Below are 18,140 nucleotides of genomic sequence, written 5' to 3' on the forward strand. Positions count from 1 at the left end.
CATCCAGTCGCAAACTATCTTTAATTGCATATACAGTATAAATAATCTACAGATACTGTAGGTGTGCATTAAATGATTTCAGTGCACAAAATGCATTGTACCATAGTCACTTGCCAGCACAGACACATTAAAGAAGTCATTGATATTTACATGGCAAAATATGACTAAACAGTTCAAATTTTCAGTTAAAATAAGTTATTAGTTATTTTTAAAAATTATTATTTTCCAGCCAATCAAAATCTGGAGTGAAATGTGTGACAACTCGCCCCATTAACTAAGAAAGAGCTGGTGAATTAGAATGGTCAGTCTGTAAACTCTACATATCATTTGAAACTACATATAGACAGAGATTGTATGGCTATAGAAAAATCCAGATTTGTCAGGTGCTTGAGAGATCTTGATGAGAAACTGACATTTCCCATATGAAAATGATTCATCATATCATACAAGCCCCAGTTTATCACTGTCAGAGATTGCCCTATGAGTTACGAGATGGATGATGGATAGTTAATGTGTGAATGTTTTTCCTGGGGGAGAGTTTGTTGTTACCTGTCCATTGTCTGTCAGTTGATGACCTCTAGTAACCTTACATTTGTTTTCATGCAGAAAAATTAATATTATTATTTCTGTTCTACATATTTATCTGATTCTATATTGCTTCTATTATTTGCATGCACACGCATGTCCCCAGTTAACACGATCCCCAGTTGATCCATAACACTACTGTTCATTAACTTCAGCTCAAACGGCAATGCCCGACATTATTGACTATGATTTGGTTATTTGAGACAGTCATATTCCTTTTAGAGGTTTCCTTTTCAAAAACATTGATGTTATTAATAATCCATCCAGCAGTGTTATGTTTTCTTGTCATCATTTTTTAACAGTAGGCCTATGTTTTAATTAAAATCATTTTTCGTCATGACTTCGAAAACGTGCAGGGATGTCTGAAATCACTTGATAAAGTAGATGAAAATACAGTTAAAGGCATAGTTCACCCAAAAATGAAAATCCTGTCATTTACTTAGTTTCTTTCTTCTGCTGAACACAAAAGAAAATTATTTGAAGAATGTCGGTAACCAAACAGTTGATGGACCCATTGACTTCCATAGTATTTTTTAATTTTTTTTTCCATACTATGGAAGTCAATGGGGCCTGTCAACTGTCTGGTTACCCATATTATTCAAAACACCTTCTTTTGTGTTTAGCAGAAGATAGAAATTCATACAGGTTTGGAACAACTTGAAGGTGATTAAATGATGACAGAATTTTAATTTTTTGGGTGAACTATGCCTTTAAGTGCAAGATGTCATATAAAATCTGTCATATACCTACATTATAATCAGAACACTATATAATGTTGTGAATTCTGTGCTTTAGTTGCCCGTGTTTCAGCGCTTTGTTACAGAAAGAGCATGTCTGAGCAAGTACTCAATGAAAAATGTACAAAAAATGCCCATCCTTAGTTTGCTGTAGGTGTTATTTGAAACAACTATCCTATGTGCTTTTGCCCTACACGATTAAATACAACAGTAGAGAGTCATGTAAACATTGAGTGTGCCAGTGAAATGGTTTTATCTGCTCTGTCTTGAGGGATCATTTAAATGATGGAGCCTCCAGTGAGTGTAAGTAAAACACTGAATCGAGCTCTAGTCTGACATATGGTGAGTCAACAGGGGCAAACTGCTGACTGACCCAAGCAAAACACTTCAATCTCTCTATGCTGTGCTTCACTGCTCCCCAGGGCTTGATTGATTGATTCGCCAGCCAATCAGAACACATCAGTCCCCAACACTAAAGGCATCCATTTATATACAGCCTGTCAAGCACACTCACAAAGGGAAAGCTGTAGTGTAGCTAGCGCTCTGAAAACATACCTTCTGTAAGGAGCTTGGATATATATCTATTATACGCTCAAATGGGTCGAGTCAAAGCAAACTGTAATTTTCTTTTCCCCTTCCAACTTCTGACATTATACATTAACACCACACTTAACCTACATACTTTGATTCCATATCACATATTTTGCTGTTCTTTTATTTATGCTGTTATTTCTACACCTATGTTTGCACTACAACTTTTAAAAAGTACATTTTAAATCACTGTTTTAAAGTTTTTGTTGTGCTTTTTGATGTTTATATAGTAAAACATATGTAGAGTAGTTGATTATAATTTTTACTGTAGTGTGTTATTGCTTTTAAAGTTAATATATTTTAAATGTACTAAATTCAATTGCAATTCATCATTACAAATGTTTAATTACAGCTTTATTTAAGTACATGACATTGTTTTAATAGAAATGACATTAAAGTATATTTTAGTTTATCAAAAATTCTTGTCAGTGTATTCGGCAGTACACTTTAACCTTATTTCAAAGACAATATATGTAATAATTATGAAATTACATATAAAGGCTCACAAAAAGCTCTCTAAGGTTCAGATAAATGCATTTAATGTTAATATAAACTAGTGCATTTTCATTTAATTGCATGTAATATGCAGTTAAGTATCTGAAAACATTACATTTTTAAGCATATTCTTTTAAAGTATATTATTTCTGTAATAAGCGCTCTTTTTAAAAGTATGCAATTGTGTACTTATTTTTCACTAGGTGATCTACTGGTGTCGATGAGATTTTTTTCTTGTTATATGACAGAAATTGACAATAAACCAACTTTGGCTTTGACTAATTTATTTAATATACAAATCTAAGTTTGTAATAAATGTACACTTATATTACGTTTTAATATTTTGTCACTAATCTCCATTATATTATATTATATTATATTATATTATATTATAGAGTGAACTAGAGCCCAGAAGGTAACAAGTTAATAATACCATGTTTTTCTCCTTTTTTTCCTCTTTTTCTTAGGGGGGATATTTGAATCCATTGAAAGTGGCCCATCAGGTGCTGAAGAACTTGCCTTTAAGTTTGCTTTAAATACAATCAACAGGAACAGAACTTTACTGCCAAACACCACACTTACATACGACATCCAAAGGATAAACATCCACGACAGCTTTGAGGCCTCCAGAAAAGGTAAAGCCATCTCCAGCTGTCTGCTGTCTTCAGCGAGACCTTTCACAATCAGAGACAAATCTGCTCTGAGATATATGAGGGGGGACATGGGCTTTAGATTGAATTCATTTAACCACAGGGGGACATCAGTAGCCGTCTGGTGCATATGCAGAGAGAATTGATTGGTTTTAGGTAATGAGTCAGAAGGGGTGATTCACTGAACTACTGATACCCCTGAGACAGGTTTGCAGGCTGCAATCATCTGTCATTTACACGCTGGGGAAACATCTGAATTCTCTTATAATGATTATACACTCCATTAGCCGCTGCCACTGTAACTGCAATTTTTTTCCATGCCAGTTTATTTAAAGATTACAAAGATGCAATTAAAACACAGTGGCTTTGCCAAAAAAAAAAAAAAAAAAAAAAATGTGGGTAACAAAAAGCAAATGAGTTCAGAGTTACCATTGTTGGAATAAATATTATTTTGGACAGTGTCAGTAACACATTGTGGTTTGGACATTCTATTATAACAACATATCAAGTACAAAAAAAGTTAAACGAAAGAAAATAATTAGTTTTGTGCTCTCCAGCCAATCCATTATATTATATTTGCATAATAATATTCAATGTGCAGACTTCTCTGGAAACTTAGAGACTGGAAAGTAATAAATTAATAAAACTGTATTTTTCTCTCTTTTTATTTTGCGCTCTCTCTCCAGCTTGTGACCAGCTCTCTCTGGGTGTGGCGGCCATCTTTGGCCCATCCCACAGTTCTTCGGCCAACGCGGTGCAGTCCATCTGTAACGCTCTCGGGGTGCCTCATATCCAGACCAAGTGGAAGCACCAAGTGTCAGACAACCGTGACTCCTTCTACGTCAGCCTTTACCCAGACTTCTCCTCCCTCAGCAGAGCCATTTTAGACTTGGTTCACTTCTTCAAGTGGAAAACGGTCACTGTGGTTTACGATGACAGCACAGGTGAGAGCTCAGCGGTTTTGTTGCTGATCGTGTGTGTTCTGATTATTCTCCAACAGTCCTTAGGCAGACCGACCCTTTGGCCTGGGCTATGCACCATTCCCTGGTCTCCGTCTGGCCTACAGTATGGCCAAACCCCCCTGGTTGACAGGCTCTGTTAGAACAGTAGGCAGCAAGTGCTACCACAGTGAGGGGTACATATGCCATATGCCAGAGGTCGCCTCGGGAGCAAACTTGCCAACTAGAGTGTTTGCTGCCAGATTTCCCAAAGCATTCACTCAGCCTTCTTCACAATTCTGCACAGCAACAACAGAATATTATTCTGTGACACTGTGTTCAAATAATGTGGCCCAATAAAGCAGCAAGGCACATTGCTTAGATTTGCTGAAGATCGTTAGCAGTATTAGTACTAGTTAAACAGGCTCATTGATTAACTGATTTGTTAACAATAACATTGATAACTTAAATAAAAACTAAATTATTTATATGAAAAAATAAATAAATAAAAAAATAAATAAAAAAATACAGCAATGTTCCCATCTAAACACCATATTATTCTTGATTAATGAAGTTCATATGGTATCTTATAATCATTTTCTCCCATATTGCATTTCATTGAAAAACTACAAACAAAAACCATATTTAAATTTTTTTGACACATGGACAAGTTGTAAGAATATGTCATTGCTAAAACAATAGCTAGATAGATAGACAACAAGATTATTTGCTTCTCACTTACAGTAAATGTGTACATTGTGTTGATCACATTGTTTGGTTTCCAATAAGTGAGTGATTTTAATTGAAATGTACTGTGGTATTCCCAATAATTTAAAAGTATTGGTGCAAATGACTGTCCTTATGAGAGTCATTGAATCATTCACTAAGCTGATTTGTTCAGTAACTATGGAAGCCATTTCTTCCACATTAGAAAAAATAAATCTGTTGTAAATCATGATTATGGCATAAAAAGTCATGATTATGACGTAAATTGAAGTTATGAGATGCTAAGTAATAATTATGAGAAAGTCAAAATTTTAACATTAAGTCAATTATGAGATAAAAAAAAAATGAAACTATGGATGTATTGTGCTGTACTATAACTATGACTGTATCTACTTTTTGTGTCATAATTCTGACTTAGTATCTCATAATTTCAACTTAGTATCTCATAATTTTGACTTTTTGTATCACAATTATGATTTAACAAGACATTTTTTCTTCCTTTCTTAAGTGGCAGAAATAGGCTTCCATAAAAACAAAACAACAACAACAACAACAACAACAACAAAAAACAACAACAAAAACCCTGAATCATTCAGGAATGAAACACTACAACAATGGTTTGGTGTTCTGCTGTGTCTTTGTTTGGAAGTGTTTTTGTTAACTTCTTCTTTACTGAACTGTTGTATAAAATAAATCTCGCATAATCTTGCTGCATCCTTGTTACTCCAATAATGTCTCGGACAGCCCATGCCATCAGTACTACTTGTAATGTGATATTTTTGAGTTAGTAATGGAGGACTGGACACATTTTAACTAGCAACAGCAGATCCTGAATCTGTAAGCAACTATAGAAACTTTTTCAACTTGTTTGTAACAATTTGTAAGTCGCTTTGGATGAAAGCGTCTGCTAAATGAATAAATGTAAATGTAACTACTAAATTATATTATATTGACTTTAAAGGGCTGGTTGATTATGATTTCACTTTTTTTAACTTTAGTTAGTGTGTAATGTTGCTGTTTGAGCATAAACAACATCTGCAAAGTTACGACGCTCAAAGTTCAATGCAAAGGGAGATATTTTCTTTTAAAGAATTCTCTGTTTAAGGACTACAACAAACAGCTGGTGACATCACTAACCCTAAAATTTACATAAACCCCGTCCCCGAGAACGCGCAACAAAGGGGGTGAGGCCATGTTGGGCTGCTTTAGAGAAGAGGAAGAGTTGTTGTAGTAGAGTGTTGTTGTCATGCCGTCATTTTACTCCGAACTGCTTCACAAACGAGGGTCAATTCAACGCTGGATTTGCACAAAAGATTAACATGACGGCACATGCTAGTGGATGAGTTGAATCAACTCCACAGTCTACATAAATTTATCCACTAACCATTCAGAAACGTCCAGTTTCATTCTAAAAGTTGTAACTTCTTCCTGAGTCTCTCCATCAGTGTCGACTCCGGTTTGAACAATGTAAGGCTGAACACCGTTACTGACAATCCTCATTTTGGCTGCGTGAGATTCTCCAGCTTCGTTCTTGTTGAGCAACCGAAAAGTGAGCTGTTAAAGCTCCGCCCTCTTCTGGAAAGGGGGCCGGGAGCAGCAGCTCATTTGCATTTAAAGGGACACACACAAAAACGGCGTGTTTTTGCTCACACCCAAATAGGAGCAAATTTGACAAGCTATAATAAATGATCTGTGGGGTATTTTGAGCTGAAACTTCACACACACATTCTGGAGACACCAGAGACTTATATTACATCTTGTGAAAGGGGCATTATAGGTCCCCTTTAAATGGGCTTGGATGAGCTACAGTTAGAAATAAGATAGATAGAAGAATGGTTAAATGCTCACACACACTGATTTGACAAAAGGTGGTTGTCCTGAGGTTTGCCTTAGAATCACAACTGGAGTCTTTCTCTCCACTCTGTACAACAACTTCATGAACAAATGCAAACAAGCAAATCGATAGCCATAATGGCATTCCCTAATGGCTCAGCTCTGAAATGGCAGAAGTGGACTGGCAGCCTGCAACACAAAGCTCTGTCAACACTGCTCAGCTGTTGACTTCAATACCGTATTAAAAATGATCAGGAGCGCACACAGCTTTTTTTCACATGCCATAGACTTAAAAAAAAAAAAGTTTGTAAAACGGGATTTCGATGCCATAGAAGAAACATTTTGGGTTAACCAAAGAACCTTTCGGTGAACAGTTCTTAAAATAACCATTTTTTTCTAAGTGTGAAGAACATTTTATTAATCTAAAGAACCTTTTGTTCAATGGGAAGATTCCATGGATGATAAAGGTTCTTCATAGAACCATAGATGCCAATAAAGAACTTTTATTTTTTAAGAATGTAAACTGATAATAGACACAGCACAGACTCAAAGCAATGAAAAAGCAGCTTATGGTAGCTCATATGTACAAGCTCCACTGCAGCGGTGAGTAAAATTAGCCCTATTAGCATGTGTCGGCTATAAAAGAGCTCTCATAATTTATACTTTGATATGTGAGCTGTCAAAGTAAATGTGAGCCGTCTAACATGGTGTGTATCTGCACTGCAGAAAACAAATGCTGCTAAATTATTTAATGTGTCAAGGGAAACACATTAATAGGTTATGCATATGCCATTCATGGACAAACTGCATCAGCAGAGAGGAACAGTGCTCGCAAATCGACATTCATTGGGAGGTAGGAAGATTGAAAAATAGTTACTAAATGCCCCAAAGTAATATCTTTATAAATGACCACTTTGTAGTCTAAAGGAATATTTAGGGTTCGGTACAAGTTAAGCTCAATTGAAAGCATAATATTGATTACCACAAAATTAATATTGAATAGTGCCCCATAGGCTATTGGCTATTTAAAAACAAGCACAAGCACTTTGATATGTCCCACCCCAACTTCCTGTTTCAGTACGTCAGCAAGAGAAAGAAAATTGCGTTCATCAAAACATTTCATCCATTTCATTTTTTTCTGCTTGAGTGCACCAATCCAGTGGTGCTTTCATAGCCCATCATGTGCTCTAACAGTGCCCACAGGATTGTTTAGACAGCTGCGGTGCCATGTTTCCAAACAGGCATCATTTTTGAGGGCTTTGCTGTAATGCCCTGATAATTGCTTTGATAACTGGTGCTTTGAAACTGCCATTTTTATTGCTACGAAATAATTCATAGTCTTAATATCATTTTAATGCCAACCATTGTAATCTGAGTCTCTTCACTGCTTATGTGCTAAATTTAAACTAATAATGCATTTATAAGTGAGTGGACGATTATGCCTGGGGTAAAATGATAGTTTAATTTAACCTAAAGTTAATTTAATTCCAGCCAAATCCTTAAAAATGCAGGCTAAAAAATTGACAGCCAGCATTTGATGTGAAAAGAGTTGATCAAAATGCATAATAATACATTGGATATCCACTCAAAGATATTCATGTGAGGTTTCATTGCTCCATCACACCCAAGTCTGCTCTTAACTTAACAGAAGGAGCTCTAATCCTCAAAAGATGAAGTTCTCAAATGTCCTCCCAGATCTCAAAATTCATTTGATATTAATGACACCTTTGCATTTTGTCATACATGCAACCTGATTCTAAGTCTGGTTCAATTTGCTCTACACATTTAGTCACAGATAATTAAGCCCATACAGTCAAGGCTACATTAACCTTGACCTTCCTGTCTGAAGCACTCAGAACTTTAAGTCAGAAGCCAGCTTTCACTTTCCTCTTCAATTAATGCCAAACGGGAAGTTGCATTCATCTCACATCACTGGCTCATAGCGGCACTCTTCTAGAAGAGGACTAGACAACCGCAGAGGATTACAAGTCAGACAGGCTGTTTTTTTTTTTTTTTTAGGAACTTTGGCAGGGAGCACTTGAACAATGCAGCCTCTCCACATATATTTATCACGGGCTGTTATGTTGCATGATCGGGGGCTTCTGGACAGTGGTTTTAATAAACGTTTGATGAAATATATATACTTTGTTAAATATAAATCAACAAACAGGTATTAGACAATCAATAAAGATCACCACATGCAGTTTTTCATTTACACAAAGGGGTAGAATAGATAGATAGTGACCCACAGGAAGCCATATGAGTCATTAAAGACATTTTATCAATGCATGCAAATTAAATGATCTATGCTGCTACAGTGTGTGCATTTTAAAAGTTCTTCATTTTTGACTTATTTAATATTGTTATTAGCAAACTTTTACCTGTACTTCAATTGCATGTCTGTACACAATCAGCAACCCTGCTGAAAAATAAACAAACAAAAAATGAAACCAGGCAGATGGTTAGTTGGTCTTCCAGCTTGGCCAAACTGCTTAGGCTGGTCGGGTTTTGGGAGCTTGTCTGCTGGTCAGGCTGGGAGATCAGATGGCCGACCAGCCAAATCAGCAAAACCGCCAGCTTGGTCAATTTTTTTTTTTTTTTTCTCTTGTATTTATTTATTTATTTATTTTTTTCTCCATGCAAATTTGTAAAGCAGTGTAGCTCACAACAGAACTTGTTTTGTTACCTTGACCTAAAGGGAAAAACCTGGTCTTAGCTGGTTTAAGCTGCTTGCCCGGCCTGGCCAAGTTGAGTCTTCATTTGATCTAGCTGGTCTTCCGCCTTACCAGCTGAAAAGAGCCCCAGACATCTCTTAAACCAGTGAGACCAACTAAGCACCAAAGCAGCATAAGCTGACACTACATAATTGTTAGGCACAAAGCTAAGGTCACAGTTACACCAAGCTCTCCCTCACTTTCTGCACAGTCACTATTCACAACCCCATTCACTTTGTCTGGAGTTTAATCACACTCACCTGAACATCATTACCACACTCATCAAGGACTGCACTTATACACAACACACACACTCATACTCTCATTGCCTGGTCTTGTCATTTTATCTCTAAGAATGTTAAGACTCCTGTTGTAGATTTACTTACCTGGTTGTTCTCCTCGTCATGCTCCATTGTCTGTTCTCCATCGCTTGTCTACTCCATTGTTGCTTCACTGTGTTGGCTCCCTCTGTTTGGCCTCCTCATGTTTCTGTCAGCAGGAGTTCACCCTGTGGACCAGCTGCTCTCCCTTTATCAAGATGTCTGCCCCCTGGAGGATTTTGTGGAACAGTTTATGGAGCTCAGCCATCACATGCCCTGAAATGATGCCATGCTGAAGGTATGTTTTTGGAGTGGGCTGGACAATCCCACCTCTCAACTGTTGCCCATGGAAGAAACCAGCTGTACACTGACTCAGTATATGGATTATGCTCTGTGGTTGAGTGAATCCTCCTATACTGTGGGAGATGCGGAGGGCCTCAATCCCACTAAAATACAGCTTCCCCAGAGTCTCCCGTCCTCCTAGAGCCTCCAGAATCTGCCCCAGGCCTCTCTCGCTCTCAGTTCTCCATTTTGAGCATTCCGTTGACACTGGTGCAGAGGAGCAGTCAAATAGAAGAATAAATCCTCCTCTGAACACTCTGCAACATGCTGGTGGTCCAGGTGGTGTCAAGTACACTGTTCCCATGTCTGGTGGTCCCAAAGCTCTCAGTTCCGGTGGTCCCAAGTCCAGAGGTCCCAGAGCCCCCAAGTCCGTTTTTTACAAATTCGGTGGATCAAGAGCTCCTGAGTCTGGTGTACCAAGTTTGCTGGTCTGGGTGGTCCTTGGTCCAGATGGTTTAAGTCTGGTAGGTCAGGGATGCTCACCCAGTATCCCTGAGGTCTCCTGCTTTCCTCATTCTCAGTTCTCCATTTCAAGCATCACATTGATACTGGTGCAGAGGAGGAGAAGGCAAAGGAGGAAGAATCCAACATGTTCAGTGGTCCAGGTGGTCTCAAGTCTGGTGTTCCCAGAGATCCCAAGACTGGTGGTCCCAAAGTTCTCAGGTCCAGTGGTCCAAAAGCCTCCAAATCCAGTTTTTCCAAATCAGGTGGTTCAAGAGCTCCAGAGTCTGGTGGTCCCAAATTTGGTGGTCCAGGTGGCCCAAGTTTGGTGATCACTGACACGGAGGTCGCTTCCCATGGGGACGGCCAAGGAGGCCTTCTTTCTCTCCCTCATCTCTGCCACAAAGGACGCCTCATGTCTCCGCTCACCCCTTCATCTCGACCTGGAAGTCTCTCCTCCTCCGGGTCCATCTGCTCCCCCCTGGTCCTCAACCATGTGGTGGTATCCATCTCCATCACCTTTCCAGAGGCCCCCCACTCAGCTGGCTCTCCTGAGGTCTGCCGAGGTTCCACGTCACTGGGTACTACACCTTAGTTGCCTCCTCCATTCGCTCTGTCATGGAGGTCTCCCACTAAGACGGCATCCCAGAATGTCTCTCGCTCTGCCGAACTCTCCAGGGCCTTCAGCTCTGTCTTGATGGTCCCCAGCTCTCTGTTCCACCTTGGTCCCCTACTCTGCCTCGGCCTTTCAAACCACCAGTCACACCCTGGTCCTCTGTCTCTCATGTGCTCTGCCCTTCCACTAGGGACTTTGGGGCATCAAATGACACCTCTAGAAGGGGGTACTACACCAAGCTCTCCCTCACCTTCTGCACAGTCACCATTCACACCCAGTTCACTCTTTCTGGAGTTTAATCACAGTAAGAAATTATAGTCTGCCCTGACCCAAATTACACTTTAAGATAAATGTTAGAACATGCTCCTTCCCCAAACATGGTTTATTTATCATAGAGATGATTCATTTCAAACCCAGTAATATGTAAATATTACCACTGGAGTGATATTATATCACATATAGCGTGGGAGTGGCAGTGGGCCATCAAGAACCATCCTGTAATCAAAGGGTATATGAATCTAAATGACTGATGTCTGGCTGAACTTAAACAAACTTATCACCATACCATTTGGGTATTTACATCTATAATAACACTAAAGATGTGGGAACAGAAGGCTATCACTTTAATTGTTATGATTAATTTACATTTAAGACGAAACCTCATTTACATAACGAGCGGGAAGTTGAATGTAAATGCTGTATACAATGTTCACACATAAATTACTCTGGGATCATTCTGACTCTGACAGATTGCTGCATGTACTTTGTCACTGCTGTGATGCAATAAAAGTTCTTTATCTTCATCAAGATTTTCAATGACCCCATCATTTTTTCTTACATCACACTCACCTGGACCTCATTTCCACATTTATTAAGGCCTGCACTTATACCCAGCAGACACACACTCGTGTATGGTCTCTTCATTGTCACCTGTTCAGACTCCTGTTGTTCCCTATGGATATACTTACCTGGTTGTTCTCTTCGTCATGCTCCATCGTCTGTTCTCCATTATCTGCTCCATGGTTGTTCTTCATCACCTGTTTACTCCATTGTTGGTTCACTGTGTATACTATCAAGTTGCTTTTTGTACGTTTTGCAACAATTTCAAAATGAAACGTCTAATGAATGGTTCTATAAATGTCTTCAGTTTCAGTTTTTTTTATTTATTTATTTTTTTTCCAAAACAGATTAACGTAAATCTGGTGATGTTTTATTATGTTGATTATCGTGGCAGTTCGGAAATAAAATGTCCGGTAAATGGCGCTAAAAAGTTAATGCTCTGTCGCATTTGAAAATAATGCACCACCCACACTAAACTCTACACTAAACCTAACTGATGGTCTTAACAAAAGCAAACATGAGAGAAAAACATTTGAAGAAACCATCTGAACACATCTGAAGGAACCATGCAATTTTAGCTTGCATTTACAAGCCTTTCAGCAATTTTATAGTATTTTCACAGAACTCATCCAAGAGCTCTGCATCGCAAAACGTCTTTGCTAATCGATAATCTGCCCCATAAAAAAAAAAAAAAAAAAAAAGAAAGTTTGAAGTTTTGCAAAAACATAGATAGGAAACATAGGGTTGGAAAACAAATGATGGCCTTGTTCCAAATAGCCCCAGCTGTCCTCCTTTGTGTCCACACTTTGGTGAGTCCACAGCAGATGCATGTGAGCACCCTTCTGAATCAAAATTGAACACCTTAGAGTGTTGTGACATTTGGGACAGGACCAAAATGGAAATAGATTCAGGAAGATACTAAATCTGTGGTTCCTTGTTTGGTCTGTACAGTTGATCAACTCTGAAAATATAAGTCCTTCATTGTGTGAAGTAAATGAGGACAATGGAATTTTGGGGGAAACCTATATACATATATATATATTTCAGTTGATGACCTTTTGAAGTGGGAATGTGATGTTTCATTACATTAGGAGGTGGCATTTCACTGACAGGAGAGTCCAGCATTTCACTGGGAAGAAGTTAATAGAGAAGAGAGCAAGAGAGATAGATAGCGAGGGGCCATACAGCTTAACAATTTAATTTCCCCCTAAAATTTTGACTTTAAACATCCATCCGTATGTTTATGCATATCTTTCTTCTTCTTCTAATTAGAAAGATAAGAATTAAATGAAATGGAGCTTTCATATAGATGGCTCCAAATGATATTTCAGATGCTCTGTTGTACATTTAAAGGAATATTTCACCCACAAAAGACAATTCTGTCATCATTTACTAGCTTAATGTTGTTTGACTGTCCAAGCTGCTCTTCTTCATAAAATAAATGTAATAAATGAATCTCGTTTGCGGAGGCATGTTATGCGTCAATGATGGCAACAGTATTCTCATATGAAAAAGGAGATATGAGCTTCCTGATAAACTTATCAAGTCAAGTGTATTTGTGTAGCATGCTTTTTTTTTTTTTTTTTTTTTTTTTTTTTTTTTTACAGTACACAATGTTTTAAATCAGATTTACAGAGATTCTAAATGTAAATGTTTATAATAACTTAATGCCTGGTAGTCCACAATAAGCAGTTTAAAGCTAGAGTGTAGTATAGTTATTTTGCTACAATATTTGATGACAGTATAAATTATACAGTACTTGTCCATTTGTGTTCCATGAAAGAAAAAAGAAAAAAATCTTTGTAACAACATCAGGATGAGGAAAATGATGACAGAGTTTAAATTTTTGGGTGAACTATTCCTGTAATACTGTAATAACCTCATTTATATTCTCTCTCTTTCTGTCTCTCTCTCTCTCAGGTCTGATTCGATTACAGGAGCTCATCAAGGCTCCATCTCGTTACAACATCCGATTAAAAATCCGGCAGCTACCAGCAGAAACAAAAGATGCCAAGCCCCTTCTTAAAGAAATGAAACGAGGAAAAGAGTTTCATGTGATTTTTGACTGTGGTCATGAGATGGCAGCTGGCATCCTTAAACAGGTGAGTCCTTTCATTATCTCATTCCACACTAAGGATTACAAAGATGCATTTGGAATATTTGTCTGATAATAATAACATTAATATACAGTGCATCCGGAAAGTATTCACAGTGTTTCACTTTTCCCACATTTTGTTATGTTACAACCTTATTCCAAAAGGGATTCAATTCATTATTTTCCTCAAAATTCTACAAACAATACCCCATAAAGACAACATGAAAGAAGTTTGTTTGAAATATTTGCAAATTTATTAAAACGGAAAAAAAATAAAAAATAACATGTACAGTACGTAAGTATTCACAGCCTTTGCTCAATACTTTGTTGAAGCACCTTTGGCACCAATTACATGTCTTTTTGAGTATGATGCTACAAGCTTGGAACACCTATTTTTGGGCAGTTTCTTCCATTCTTCTATGCAGGACCTCTCAAGCTCCATCAGGTTGGATGGGGAGCGTTGGTGCACAGCCATTCATTGCTGCATTCATCTTTCCCTCGATCCTGACTAGTCTCCCAGTTCCTGCCACTGAAAAACATCCCCACAGCATGATGCTGCCACCACCATGCTTCACTGTAGGGATGGTATTGACCAGGTGATCAGCGGTGCCTGGTTTCCTCCAGACATGACGCTTGCTATTCTGGCCAAAGAGTTCAATCTTTGTTTAATCAGACCAGAGAATTTTGTTTCTCATGGTCTGAGAGTCCTCCAGACGGGCTGTCATGTGCCTTTTACTGAGGAGTGACTTCCGTCTGGCCACTCTACTATACAGGCCTGAATGGTGGAGTGCTGCAGAGATGGTTGTTCTTCTGGAAAGTTCTCCTCTCTCCACAGAGAAACGCTGGAGCTCTGTCAGAGTGACCATCGGGTTCTTGATCATCTCCCTGACTAAGGCCCTTCTCTCCCGATCGCTCAGTTTGGCTGGGCGGCCCGCTCTAGGAAGAGTCCTGGTGGTTCCAAACTTATTCCATTTACAGATGATGGAGGCTACTGTGCTTATTGGGACCTTCAATGCTGCAGAAATGTTTCTGTACCCTTCCCCAGATCTGTGCCTCAATACAATCCTGTCTCGGAGGTCTACAGACAATTCTTTGGACTTCATGGCTTGGTTTGTGATCTGACATGCACTGTTAACTGTGGGACCTTATATAGACAGGTGTGTGCCTTTCCAAATCATGTCCAATCAACTGAATTTACCACAGGTGGACTCCAATCAGGTTGTAGAAACATCTCAAGGATGATCAGTGGAATCAGGATGCACCTGAGCTCAATTTTGAGTGTCATGGCAAAGGCTGTGAATACTTATGTACATGTGATTTTTTCGTTTTTTATTTATAATAAATTTGCAAAGATTTCAAACAAACTTATTTCACATTGTCATTATGGGGTATTGTTTGTAGAATTTTGAGGAAAATAATGAATTTAATCCCTTTTGGAATAAGGCTGTAACATAACAAAATGTGGGAAAAGTGAAGCGCTGTGAATACTTTCCGGATGCACTGTAAAATATGCATCCGTTATAATATAAATATAAATTATATTTAAATATTTATCTGATACAATATAAATATAAAATAGAAATTATATTAAACTGATATATTTTAATATTTCAAATTTAAATTTAGAGTAAAGAATCCATTTTTTTTTTTTTTTTTTTTTTTACATTGTATAAATCTGGATATCTGACTTACAGAACAATACTGGAGGATAAGTCCTTCTCAATAATTGCACAGTAATTTAAACATACAAAATTATCGATATGCGTCCAAGAGAATGTCATAGATGTAATTTTTTTAAATTGTCTTTTAAAATAAAATTTAATGTTACACTATTCTGCTGAGGAAAAATTGCTAGATAGTTTTAGAACTATACAAACGCAGCACTACTGAGCTCTCAGTCCAGAATTGTCTCTGTACCACCAAAACTTTGCTAATTCCCAAGCCTTTTATGTATAGATTTTATTGTTTTAGCATTATTCTAGACCCAGACTTTCAGTCTTACTAAATTTTAAAATATGGAAATGCTTTATAAAATATTAAAGTTGTCAAAAGTTTGGTGTATTTAGTTACTAAGAAGATGAGTGTCAGTAAAGAGCATGCTTGACAGGAAATATGAGAAATGTGTTGCAAGTAAACAAAATAAACATCCCAACCACAGAATGCTACTAAACACAATACATAATTTGAGATGCAGTGGAAGAGTTCATGATTTTCAGAAGAATGTCCACTCATAAAAAGTGATTAGTAATAGTGTAAAAATTGTGTGAATAAGGCCTGAGTGTAATTTTTAACTACAAAAGTAAGGTTCATGAAGATAAACTTTAAGGCCCGGTTTCACAGACAGGGCTTAGATTAAGCCAGAATTAGGCCTTAGTTCAATTAGGGTATTTAAGTAGCTGTTATAAACATACCCTAGAAAAAAAACATTACTGGTGTGCATCTTGAGACAAAACAATAACACATATTTTAAGATATGTCAGTGCAAGTTCAAGTGCAACAGCTCAAACATGCATTTTAGTCTGGGACTAGCTTAAACCTTGTCTGTGAAACCGGGGGTAAAAGTTGGTTTGACAAAACCTAGCTTGAAATTGTAAAATACCTTCAAAGTTTAAAGGTTAGCAGGCAGACAGACAGATTTGTCCATATTTTACATCTGTATCTCCATCTTTCCAGTCTAACAAATCTGTGACAAAATTACTTGCATCGTTTTATTGAAAACATGAAAGAATACTAAGGTGGGCTACTTAAGTGGAACTAAAGTTCTAATGTAATGTAAAATTATTAATTTTAAAGTGATCATGACCTTAAAGAAACAAAACAAGAGGACAATTTATTCTCAGTCTCAAGCAGGGCGGTGGTTTTCCCAGAGGAATTGAAGAACTTCCTAAATGCTATTAAGACTCAGAACTGTACAGGATTTAAGCCTCTTCACGTAGAGCTTCAAGCACAATAATATAAAAGCTTATTGAGAATCAGCTTTTAGTTCAAGCCAGAAACTAGGAACAGTTCTTAACAACTGTCAGAGTTCCAACCAAAGCTAAGCAGATCAACAAAACCTGTTTATCTCAAGACATTTACAAGTGCCTGGTGCAATAGCTAAGTCTCTACAGGAACGTTGTCTGTCTTAAAAATCTAACACACAACACACAGAAAAAAACAAAAACAAAACAACAACAACAAATTAAAAAATCTTTTGGTGTACTAAGAATTTCTTTAGCTCCACATCAATCAACATCAGAATTGCTTTAAAACTTTAAACTTCATAAGGGTATGGTCCAAAGATAATACAGTATATATGATTTAGATGCATATTCTTATAGGAGTAAATGATGTGATACATGGTCACCAACCAATTGTGCATTGGTTTCGTCATGCAGTTAACTCAATCTAGAAGTGTATGTGAAGTAAGGAATAATTAACGATGGGCAGCCCCGTAGTATAAGATCCAAATTAACCAATTTAACTATGATATGATAAGCAACATGTGAAGAACAGGACCTTGTTCTTTCTGAACCTAAAGTTTAGCTTGTTTGTATCATTACAAGCTCTGCTTTATGGTGATTTGATCCTGTTTTATGCCTTGAAGGTGAAAAGCGCATGCATTGTTTTTGAACTGTTAATTCATTGTCTCTTTTGATCTTGTGTGTGAGATTGATTTGTACACAATCAGTGAAGTGTACAGGTTTCATTGATTACCCATCAGGCAGTCAAGCTTACATGCTCCGTTAGTCGGTACGTTTACATGTAATTAGTCAATAGGATAATGCTCATGATGTGAAGTGCCCTACAAGACAAGTGGTTTTAATCAGATTAAATGCTTTTGTTATATCTACAGTATATATGCTATATTTTACATCATAGGATGCAATGCAGTACAATTTCAATTCCTTACAAAGATTGATTAAATAATATTTGCCAAAAAGTGGATAAGGATATGCATTCCTGCTAGAGTACTGTGAAGTCTCACATTAGAGAAACCCAAAGAGATATTTCAATGTGTGACTTAACTGCAAGAATTTTCCCCCAATTACAGGAATAATCAAATATTAAAGTGGGTATTATTCAGCCAGAGATTGACTCACAGACCTTCTTAATCAGTTTCAGACCACTGAAGTGATAATGAAGATACTCATTATTAGTGGCAGTGGATATATGCTTCTATAATGGGCAGCTCTCAGAGGCTTTGTGTGATATCCACATTTGAAACTTTTAGCTTT

General features: G+C 37.5%; 1 protein-coding gene across 5 annotated transcripts in view; it reads left to right on the top strand.

The window, feature by feature from the left end:
* grik2 (glutamate receptor, ionotropic, kainate 2) overlaps positions 1 to 18,140 on the top strand; it is a 231,893-nt gene that overhangs the window by 70,766 nt on the left and 142,987 nt on the right. For all 5 annotated transcript variants that reach the window (XM_051865971.1, XM_051865972.1, XM_051865970.1 and 2 more), the window contains 3 exons: positions 2,876 to 3,043; positions 3,745 to 4,002; positions 13,749 to 13,930. In XM_051865971.1, coding sequence (XP_051721931.1) covers positions 2,876 to 3,043; positions 3,745 to 4,002; positions 13,749 to 13,930 — 608 coding nt within the window. The remainder of the gene's footprint in view (positions 1 to 2,875; positions 3,044 to 3,744; positions 4,003 to 13,748; positions 13,931 to 18,140) is intronic.

Source organism: Ctenopharyngodon idella, chromosome 16, assembly GCF_019924925.1.
Source record: "Ctenopharyngodon idella isolate HZGC_01 chromosome 16, HZGC01, whole genome shotgun sequence".
Taxonomy (NCBI): domain Eukaryota; kingdom Metazoa; phylum Chordata; class Actinopteri; order Cypriniformes; family Xenocyprididae; genus Ctenopharyngodon; species Ctenopharyngodon idella.